At 42.2% G+C, this 11,583-nt stretch overlaps 1 protein-coding gene across 2 annotated transcripts in view; it reads right to left on the bottom strand.

Moving 5' to 3' along the window:
• Window positions 1-1,604: 1,604 nt before the first annotated feature.
• The window catches only part of igsf11 (immunoglobulin superfamily member 11), a 125,971-nt gene continuing 115,992 nt past the window's right edge, over window positions 1,605-11,583 (bottom strand). For both annotated transcript variants that reach the window (XM_030108207.1, XM_030108208.1), the window contains 5 exons: window positions 7,558-7,765; window positions 7,088-7,243; window positions 4,920-5,042; window positions 3,381-3,528; window positions 1,605-3,172 (listed from right to left, as the gene is read on the bottom strand). In XM_030108207.1, coding sequence (XP_029964067.1) covers window positions 2,602-3,172; window positions 3,381-3,528; window positions 4,920-5,042; window positions 7,088-7,243; window positions 7,558-7,765 — 1,206 coding nt within the window. In that variant the 3' untranslated portion in view covers window positions 1,605-2,601. The remainder of the gene's footprint in view (window positions 3,173-3,380; window positions 3,529-4,919; window positions 5,043-7,087; window positions 7,244-7,557; window positions 7,766-11,583) is intronic.

Genomic DNA, 11,583 nt, shown 5'->3' with positions numbered 1-11,583 from the left:
TGTATTTGTAAATCAACGTGTATACGTGCTTTTGCTTTTCACAAACAGAACAGTTGATGGCAGTGAAACGAGAAGAAACCAACAAACGAGCAGGAGAAATGAGCAAACGTGTGTGTGGCTGAGAAAATCGAGTCTTGGTCAAAACACTGCAATGATGCTTACAATGATAAACACAACATCACTGAACTCTGGAACTGAACAAAAACAGAAACATATTTGATACTCCGAGCCATTTTCACAATGACTTCAAGGCAAAAGAATGAGTAAAATCCAGGATTATTGTTGGGAGTCCATCCTGCACAAACTGCAGAGACAGAGAAAACCAGTGTTGACTGTGATCCACTGAGTCCAGATTTAAACCTCTGGCCATGAATATGTAGATTAGACATCCCCACTAATATAAAGCATATCTCTCGGTTAATATTTATTGCTCATGTTAACCAAATATTTGGTGGAATTATAAACCTTTTGCAACAAGAACGTACATGAACAACCCATAAACCTCAAAGGATGAAGCCAGTTTAATCGTCAATATAAAACACTACATTTAAAAACTACATAGACTGTTAATACTGTTCTGTTATAAAACATGTCTTGGGTGGTTAAAGTCGAGATACTTTTTGTATCTCTTGCTTCAGTAAGTTTGGATTAAAATTGTCTTTTCTGAGAAAAACAGGATAAATCCAAAAAGGAAAAAAGTCAACACTTTTTTTTTCCATTGCTGCATGTAACACAAATCAGTTCTTTGTCAGTTATTGCATCAAAGTTATTAGGGATTCTTGTGCAGTGACGAAAAAAAGAAATAAAAAAAAAAAAAAAAAAAAAAAAAGGAGAAATGAGGACGGATAGAATTGGGAGAAGATCAGCCTGTTGTGGAATTTGGTTAAAATGCACAAAATAAGGTCAGAAACAGTGTTACTTTTTATCATTTATAGAATAAATCGGGTGTTTTCCTTAAAACATTTTGCTTTTAAAGCACACTGCAATCACCTCAAATCCTGTGATGAAAGGACAATAACCAAAAAAACAAGCATGCCTGCATTTAAAGCAATAACAGTGTCGACCAAACCCAGTGTATCTTTTAAAGTTTTAGAATAAGACATATGAGTCATAAAATATATTTTAGACATTTCTTGGAGAGTTGGAGAAATCACTTCAAAATATATATCCTCTTTTGTTTCCATAAAAAAAAAAGATCAATATCAACCACAGTAGCAGTGCCCGCCCAACTCTGGACATAATGTGTCACAAAAGTTAGTCCTTTTTGATTAGATTATGGATAAATGATTTTACAACAGAAAATATAAGCAATTTTGAAAATTAAAACCTGCTTTTGTGAACAGCTTTCAACCTGTTCTATCATTGTAATATTCTACATTACATTTCTAATTAATTCAATTCCAAAAGTCTGTGTTTCAATCAATGCCTTGATTTTCCCTCTACTTATTTAGTTTCAACATGATTTCTTCTCAAAAATGAAAGAAAAGGCATCTCACTGACACCAAGCTGCTGCACCCGCTCTTGAAACTCTACAGCCGCCCCACAGGGGAAGCCCGTCCCACCTGCTGAAAGCCACAACGCTAATCCACAGACATGGACCAGGGTAGCGAAACATTAAAGAGGAAAAAAGCAAAGGCTGTGGCCTCTGCCTGCAGGTTGAAATCAGGAATAAGGTCGTCTTCTGAAAACTTGTACCATCTTTACATATTATTCTGAATGAGTAATAAAGTCCGGTTATGCATTGACTGTTGAAGCGTGTTATTAGTAAGACTGAGTTTAAAAGACAGCAGTTTTGATATAAAATTGCTCTGAAAAGTGCAAAAAAAACACAATTAAAATGTTAAAATCTGTGAAGTATATTAGTACTGTATTGCACCCGGTGAAGCCTCTGCCTCTCTTCAGCTTCTAAGGCCATTTCATCATCCATCATCCTTTCAGTCGTATACTTTCATTCTTTTTGGTTGCTCCCAACTGAAACATTCAAGTCAGCGCCATCGCGATCAGTAGTGTCAATCGAGTATCACCAGTGTGAGGACAAGTAGTGAGAAATAAAACTGACGTCGTTTCTTAGCCTTAAATCAAGGGACTCATGCACTTATGTGGGAATCCAAGCTCGTTTCTGTCTGACCATGCAGTGTGGACACAACTGCGATGACAATGCCTCGTGTTGCTCTGAGTCCAATTAAAACGCCAACAGAAACACAGTGATTAAAAAAAAAAAAAAGACACACAATCATCACATTGATCCAGCCCTGAAAATACTCTGGGAATCCAGGTTCTGAGGGATGATTCGCTTCATCCTTTTGAAGCCATCCAGCGAGGGATATCCCTGACCCTGGGAAAACCCACCCAACCGGGGGATGATGGGATTCAGTGCTCGCCTACAAAATGAAAAGTTTCTGTCTATCAAGAATTGGCATTGAACGAACTCTGCGCTGTAAAGTCCCAGTTTGTTTGGTGATAAAAAGGTCGAGACATACAGAAAGACACAATTGTAAAGGGCAGCGGGCTGCTTCAGCCCATATTCAGTCCGTGGATTTCACACAACCAAAACACTTTGTGAGTCTTGTTCTCAAAGCGACGAGTTCGTGGAGACGGGTTTCAAACGAGCGAGCCCGCTCTGCTCTGGGCGGGCACCATGACCGGCACCGCCCCCATCCGTTCCAGCGTGGCCTGGCTCACGGCGTACGAGTGCGTGTGCTGCCCGTGCGTGGACGTCACCACCGGCTTGAGGCTCACGGAGCCGTTGCTGCGCACCATGGCGGGGGGGGACGGGGCGGAGTTTGTGGTGACCACGAGAGTCTTGGGCGGGGGGAGCGTGTGGCTGCCGTTGGCGAACGATATCGCCGCCGTCGTCGTCGTCGTCGTTGGCGGCGCGTGACGGGACAGCGGGGTCGAACCCGGGGCCGTGACGGCCGTGACGGCCGTGTGGCCGTGCGTGGCGTTCTGGGCCTGACCGTGTCCGTGCGCCCCGTGAGCGGCGGCCGAGAAGGTCTGCCGAGTGTCTCCATTGTAGCGCGTGTAGGAGTTGGTGTCATAGTTCGGTTTGGGGTTGTGCCAGTAGCGGCTGTTGTACGTGTTGGTGGACGTCAGCGTGTCGTTTTCTGAGGAGGAGGCGTCGGCGTGGAAAGCCTTCACCGAGGACGACCTCTTGGGAGGAAGGTCATCTTCTCTGTTGAGGACATATAAACAGAGTCAACTGAATCCAAGATGGGAGAATAGTATCTAACGATCTAATCTGTTAAAGTGGAAACAGCAGAAACACTCATGAGTGTAGAAATACAGCAATGTTATAAGTAGATGAATAAATAATCACCTTTTCACACCACTTGTGTGAAACGTTATTAGAAAAAAGAGAAAATGATCAATAGAAGCCAAACCTAATTTCATTGGGAATCTCCTCTTCATCATACTTGTTCTTGTTCTTCCAGTAAAAGAGAGTGACGACCACCAACAGCGAGCAGATGACGACGGCCAGGATCCCCGTGGCGATGATTCCGGCGATCAGACCGATGCTCTGAGGTTGTGCTGCAGGATGAACACACACAACACAGGAAACATGATTTCTACACTTTACACACGATTTAAAGTCAACTGAAGCAAGACAAGATCACTATGAACTGAAGTGCAACCTGGATGGGTGGCAAGACACGACGCAAACGAAAAGTATTTATTAACTGAATCCTGTCATTTCATTAAAACGTAATTTTAATTTCACAGTGTATAAAACACAGAGTCAACTACACTTGCTCAGACACTACACCTCTCAAACCCAGACAGAAAGCCTTTGAAGCAATGTATCTTTTATGATAAAAGTGATTTTGGCTTTTAGATGTGAACCACAATGAGCAAACGATCATCCCACATCAATAGACAGCTGGCTGATGCATCCAACATAGTGGGAGGAATGGTAAAATAAAGAGATCAACCCAGTCTGAACACATTAGCTCGGAATATAGTGTGCAAATTTATGAGGAATCTGCCTCATGTTCAGTTAACTGACCATTAGTGTGCATTCAGGATCGTGCAAAAGTTTTTATAAGATGTAACAAAAGCCTTTTCGATGTACACACCAAGAAGCTCCTCTTATATCCTGCTTGTCTTTCCATTCTGTGCGGAGTTAGTATGATTTTGATGTATGTGCATGGTTTTTCTTTGTTTTCCTCCCACAGTTCAGAAGGTGAAGTGCTTTGAGCTTAACTGGTGGAACTGAGGTGTCAGACGGGTGAGTCCTGCTTTTACCCATCATCATTTGAGATCAGATAAAATTAGATAAAGCTGTTTGACGGAAGAATGGATGAACATAAATAAAAAAAAAAAAATCACAAATTAATTGAATTTCTAATCTTTTGTTTTCTCTGCAAACAACAGACTGAAAGAGAGACAGGGACAGAACTTAAGCTCAGCTTTTCCTAAAACACATTTACAAATCATTTACTTCTGTAGTGTGATCATTATTTCTGGGATTAAAGACTTTATTTGACAAACAGTCAGAGTCAGCAAGCAGGATTGAACTAGTCGTGAGCGCTGGCCCATCATGGACCGTCAGATGACAAAAATAAATCCATGTTGCACTCCTCACTGTCAAGCTGTCCAAACTGTCTGACCCCATTGACCTGAACCAAGTCTGTCTTTTTTTTTTTCCTGTGTCTGTGACAGATGTAGAAATCGAGATTCCTCTCACTCGTTCGGTAGTATTGTTTATCTGCTTACGTCTTCCACTGACAAGTGTCACTCAAAGAAAAAAAACATCCCACCTGTCAGCATTTGAAGGAGACAAGGAGGCAGTTAAAAAAACCAAAAACAAAACACACACTATCTATATTTGTAAATCCCTCGACAAACTCAGGCGGCTGTCACCCTCTCTGTGTGTGACACTGCTGTCGGATTAAAGCCGCAGTATTTTCGAGTTGACTTACGTGCGACAACCTGCACATTGAGTAAACATGTGCTTTTGCCAATAGCGTTGCTGGAGGTACACTGGTAGAGTCCTGTGGTGCTCGTGCTGATGTTTCTCAGTGTAACAGTACCCTGCATCTGGTCTGGAGGACACACACACAAAGAGCCACGTGCTGATTAACAGGGTTCAAAGCATGAAGTCAGTGCTGAAAGAGACTCTTTTCAAAATCTGAAACACAATAAATGAAGTGAAACAATATGTGAGATATTCAATCGACTCCTTTTTCATGTAAATCTACATCCATGCCTCGCTCCTTCTACCACTAGAGGGCAGTATCTCCCTCCTAACGTAAAGAAGACAAGCAAAGCGAAACAACAAAGCATCAGATTGATTCTGTTAAATGATGGCATGAGAGTCACAGAGCTGTACACTACTGGCATCACTTCAATGAAAGCATCAGGAACAGTATTCAGAATTACCAAGCTTAATACACATATGAAAATAAACTGATTCACAGATAATACTAGAGCTTTCAAAATGCAATATTTACTAAATGTAAGAGCTCTCACATATTTGAATGAAGCTCATTTATTTTCCCATGTGTATGGTAATTCTAAATAATGTCCCCGAAACCTCCTCAAGCCCCATATTGTCATATTTTACCAGGACAACAGACATCAGAGCTGTCTCTGCTAAAAAGAGATGTTTGATATTACAGTATTCCATTTCATTGATTAAAATATGAGCTAAAAGAAATGCACATAATAACAATATGGGATGCTGGTCAATTAATTTTTGTTCCTCTTTTATCATTTTCAAGGTATTTTCTACCTCAGACCTGATGTATTTATCAATGTACACCAAGTGTCAAACATATGAGCAAAACTGGCAAAAGCCACTTGTTGATCTTGCAATGTGTAAAAAAAAAAGAAGAAGAAGAAAAATATGACATAGACAAATAATTTCTAATAATTGTAGTTTCCTTTTGAATATTTTTCTTGAAACTAGCAGACAAGGCCCAACACTGACACCTACAACTAAGCAGCTGCTCGGAGCAACATGTTGGCGGATTGCTGAAAAACACTGAAATCTGCAGAAATGCTGTGACCTGAAGGCTTTTGTCAAAATCATTACCTCGGAGAGAAAATCTCTGGCAAATAGGACATCAGTCCTACTTTTGTGAAAAGAAACTGAGGTGAAGTGCATCAAACGTCAATGTTTTCTTTTTTTTAAATTGTTCTCACAGCTGTATAACATTTGGATCATTTGGTACAGCTTTGATAGTCATGTATATCATGGGCTACATCCCGTGCACGCAAATAAACTGTATATGCAAAGAAGCTCAGAAGTAGGGAATAGCTGTCATAACTCCAAGCGCTCGGTTTTATTTTAAGACAGATTTGATTTCATTATTGTTCAGCCGTTCGCCCCATTATGCGAGGGCCTCTTCAGTTTTGGTGAAACAACAATTTGGCCTCTTTGAAGCTCTTTTTGAAGTCGAACATTTCAAAGGGCTGATTGCCAAACATGCAAATGAGCATCTCTCAAACGCAGATAATTGACGTGGATTCAACAAAACACGATCTACCGTTTGTAGCTGCATTTGCAATTATGATTCATTCCCTACAAATTTTCCCCCCTCAGTAAATGCTGAGATAACATCCTTCTGTATAACCACAGAAATAATCCAGGCTTTGATTGACCAGTAGTGTACAGATTTTAAAGAGTGACTGGTGATGGAGATTAGATCACTGTGTAGCAAGCACAGTTGGAAAAGAAAGGAAAGTCCACAAAACAGACGCTCTCTGATGCTGAAAACCATCAGAAACCCGGTTTTGTAATCCACATTAGCTGGATGGTGAAAGGCTCCATGTGCCACTTTTCACACTGGCAGGTGGTGACGGTTGGTTTTCAGCATGAGGGAAGCAAAACAAAACAAAAAAAAGTCTTTCTGCTCACTTATAGAAACACATTCCTGACACACAGACGCTCATTCACAAATTCACAGGCTTGAATCTCTCCATCATCGCCCCTCAGCAGGGTGAGTGGAGGGGAACCGTCGGACGGGCCTGGCACATGACGGGTGGTGGAAGATGGTGGATTTGGTCGCAGTTGCGCTATACGTGTGGCATTTACCGGCGAAGGTGGGGCAAAAGGGGACTCCGACGGCCAGCTTGTTTGTAATACCTTGCATGGCGTTGTGCGGCAGCTTGGGCAGAGCGTCCAGCTTCTCCCAGGAGTAGGACGGCGTGGGAATACCTTCCTCGGAGCTGCAGAGCAGCATGATGTCGTTGCCCACATCCAGCGTGCCCTGGATCCGACATGCCGGCACGGAGGGGGGCACTGGTAGATGGAGAGAGTGGGTGGTGTTGGATTTTCCACTTTATCAAGAAGTTAGAACATTTTTTTTAATGTCTTTTCTTGATTTCTTCAAAGGGAAAAAGAAAATCTTTTTATGCAGGTTAATACTGTGGATAGTTTAGGCACATCTAAAAAAAAAAAGGCCGACATCTTAATTTGCTGTCAAAAATATCACTGACTTTCAATATTTATGACAATGTGATCTTCATCCATAAGCTCTATATATCATATTAAACTGTGTGCGATACTTGTTTTCACCACAAAACAGTCTTGGGTGTTGGAGGACATTTCTTTACCCAAAACGGTGAGCCCGATGACGCCGATGTTGCGCCCTCCTCTGTCGGGGAGGTTGTTGACCAGGCACTGGTAGGTCCCCGTGTCGGACAGCTGGGTGTTGTTGATGACGATGGAGGCACTTGTGCTTGGCATGGTGGCCACGAAGCCCACACGGCCAATGAGGTGGTTGGCGAGGCTGAACACCTGGCCGCCCTGGTAAATGATCACCTGGATCAAGACGCCGAGGGGGAAGAGGATGAAGGAGAGACAGAATGTGCGCAGGATGCAAAAAAAAAAAAAATAGACAGGGAGATGGAGGTTTAAGACAATAGTAAATGGGAACAGATGGAAAACACAGAGAGAGGAGATTAAGTCAGACTCAGTCTCATCAAGACATCCTTCAATTCATGTGCTTATTTAGTGACAACATACATTTATTTTCTTGTCATTTACTTTAATGGCTTGATATTCATGGCTCACACTAGAGGGAGTCCTATTTCTACCAAATGGGTTGAATATAGACTCAGTAATGGAATGAACTGACTTCTCTGAAAGAAACAAACAAACAAACAGACAAACTAAAAAAACCTTTCATTTGTAAGTGGTCCTTTCTAGCTGAGTGGCTTGATTCGGGGGGAAAGGAGAAGACACTATAAATATAACTTTGTGCTACTGTAAGGCTCTTCAGATAAAAGCTTTGCCTTAATGTTATACATAATTGAAAACATTTGAACTTGGAAACATGTATACTGCAATCTGATGAATACAAGAAATTCAGAACATGGGATAGCATTTGGTTAGAAATCAGAATCAACAGTTTTTTTTTGTTCGTTCGTTTGTTTGTTTTTTTCATCACATTTGTGAACTTTGGTCATAATCACAGCGAGATGACACTTGAGTAGATAAAGTCCCCCTCAGATCAAGGTAATGTTTTCTCAGGTCTGAATTAAAGAGCGAATAAAACAACAACAAAAAAAAAGGATCAGCTTGTTTTAAAGGATCCCTCAGGCTTCAAACTTGGGCTGAACAGCTCGTTTGTGAGGGTGAGCCACATGCAAAACAGCTCTCACCCCTCAGCTGGGCCCACACAAAAGATGAAGGACACACACAAACACATGGTGCACACGCACAAGTCTGGCACTCGCACACACACACTCGCGCCCGGACGTGCCCGCGCGCGTACACACACGCCAAGCTCGGAGGAGAATCAGAGGGGCTATTCACTTTGTTGAAAAGAGTCCTCATTGAACTGTTCAAAGACCCAGGCAGGGAAACAACCAGCACCAGTGTGTCTTCGTGTGCGTCTGTGTGTGTGTGTGTTTGTGAGTGTCTGATGAAACTGCAGGAGTGTGTCTGTGACTGTGTCCTCCACCGCCGCTTAACGATCGTAAATTGCGTGGCTGCAATTTCCTGAGTGCAGTACGCTCGCTTTGTCCTCTTATGTGCAGATGAATAGGCAGCTCCTCAGCTGTGATGAGAGCCTGCAACTGCATCTCCTGTGCGTGTGCGTGCCTCTGCGTAGATTCATGTACTCACAAGCGTGTATCAGTTTTTGTAATGTATGTGCAAGTGTGTGTGTGTGTGTGTGTGTGTGTGTGTGTGTGTGTGTGTGTGTGTGTGTGTGTGTGTGTGTGTGTGTCATTGTTCTGCCACAGCAATGACCCCTCAGTCAGATAACTGTGTGGTCTCACTTAGATTTCGCCCTTTGAGTTCCTCAGAGGTTTCGTGTCCATACAGCGTACCTCCGTTTCGCTCCCTGACAGGCGGCACCAGTGTGACCCGGCTTCACACTCCTGATGACCTAACAATATAATCTGCACGCTCGGTGAAAGTGATCCAATCAATCGGCCTCACACACACGTTCTGTTTGTGTGTATGTGTGCCTGAATGAGTCGGGATTAAAGGAGGCCCAAACCCACTCGGCGCAGATCGGTCCCTGCTATGTGGAATCGTCCCAAAGGAAAATCAATCAAGAAAATGTGTCCACTAATTATGAGCAGACTGAATTTCCAGCTTTAAATATACTCTAACCCAGCCTCTGTCAGTTTTATGGATCCGTCCATATCAGTGTGTGCGTATGTATAAATCACCTCATCTCCTCACATGACCTGGTTGGCTTTGTGGCTTTGCGCAGGCAGGAAAAAGAGGTCATGGCTGCCGCTCAGATGGCGGACGGCCCTGAGAACTCTAGCTGGACTAGCTGGACACCCCGCTGTTGACCCAGAGGTAAACCTCTGTTACATCCCTCCTCTCCTAAAATCCTATACACAGACTCAGTGAAAGCATCAGTGCACGTTGCACTCGCTCCTCAGTTTTTCTCTGGATTCAACATGTCCGTGCAAGTCACAAGTGGATGCTCATGGTAAACCTTGGGTTATACTTTGGCGCCACTGTTGCAGTTAACTGACCAGATCTCACTTGTGCCTGACTATGTGAGGACCCTCTTGGCCCCAGATGCTACAGACACTGCCATCGCCTCAATAAAGCCTGAATAAATCTCTAAAACCCTGCGGCCTCCCTTCAATTTGCTAACCATAAGCTGCCACTGTTATCTCTTTCTATCCTCTGAGACATGTTCTCAACACTATGGGACCAGATCAATTTTGTATAAATCTCTTCACACTGCAGCATCTACCTCTTGTTCGCAATTTGGTTACATATAAAACTGCTCATATATCTAACTGCATGGCTGTTTAAGTGGCTGTTGCAGAAGTTGTTCGATTCTTCAACTTCTAACAGAGAACATGGCTCCAAACGTGATACATGCAGAAAAAAAATGATCCTTTAATATGACCAGCCCACCACGGAGGTAATCAAAGTGGACTACCGTGCTCCTGTCAACGTGATCAAACTCAATCCTAAACATAGTACAGTAATATTTCATAGAATTCTGATTTATTTCAATATTCAAACTACCATCAAAACAAAAACTTAACCTCGTACAGTCTGTAGATGTCTGTGTTTACCTTTAATGAGACAAAAAATTAAAGAAAACCAAGTAAAGAACATATGAAGACCCCATGAGTTGCACACGCTAGTCATTATTTGAAGTGAAATGCAGCAGGTTGAAATACTCTGTTATCTTATTTTAAAGCTAATGGGGGAGTTACTATGAAGACAGCAGTGCACAAAGAGTGGAATGTGACCAAGGGCACTTAAAACGCTGCAGAAAATACAACCACTACAATGAATGACCTTTGAGGCTTTAGACAAGGAGGCAGGGAATTCCTTTCTGAATGAAGAGGTGATGAAGCAAGGCTGTCTTTGAGAGGAAGTACAGTCCCGCCGCCTTGGTTGGACTTTTCTTGCCACAGACTACACTCCTCTACTTGGTTATTAAATTCGTACAATAGTTGAACCTTTGAGTGAACTCGCATTAAACTGATTGTTGTGAATTTATGACCTGAACTCTTGAGGTGAGGTTTCTTAAAAAAAAAAAAATTGTGCTGATCCGGCTTTAAGAAAGACATCTGAAACCTTCCTTGTGAAAATAATGCTCCTTGCTGACTCTGCAAAGCGATGTACAAGCGAAAGACAACCAAATGTAAAAAAGGACTCTGTGCTGATCAATGAAACATATCAGATTATAGCATATGGAAGAGTCACAAGAGAGTGGTGTAACTTTCCCTCATTCTGTCAGGGTTTAAAGGTGGGAGCAGAAAGGGAGAGAAAATGGTGATATTATCAGAGCATGTGGATGTCTAATAGAACATCCTCTGGCAGATTGAAAGGTTGGAATCAGGACCAATCTGATCATCGAAAATACGACGACAGATGTTCTCAATTACAGATTAACATTATTTCTACACCACTGATTCTCTTTGACCTCAATTTTATTGGTTTGTTGCACTGAAACTGCACTCAAATGACTTTTTAAGATTGGGGGGAAAAAAAATGAAAGTATATTCTCTTCCCAAGGAAATAATAGAGTCAAAGACCGAAGTGTTTATAAAATGACACTGTATAAAATTCAAACTGCCTTGGGGGTAACAAAACTTTGTTCACAACTTTATTAATCTACCTTGAAATAGAGGAAGTAGGAAAAT

Source organism: Salarias fasciatus, chromosome 14 (assembly GCF_902148845.1).
Source record: "Salarias fasciatus chromosome 14, fSalaFa1.1, whole genome shotgun sequence".
Classification (NCBI taxonomy): Eukaryota; Metazoa; Chordata; class Actinopteri; order Blenniiformes; family Blenniidae; genus Salarias; species Salarias fasciatus.
Note: the sequence above shows the minus strand (reverse complement) of the source record. Positions and strands in the feature narration are given on the sequence as shown.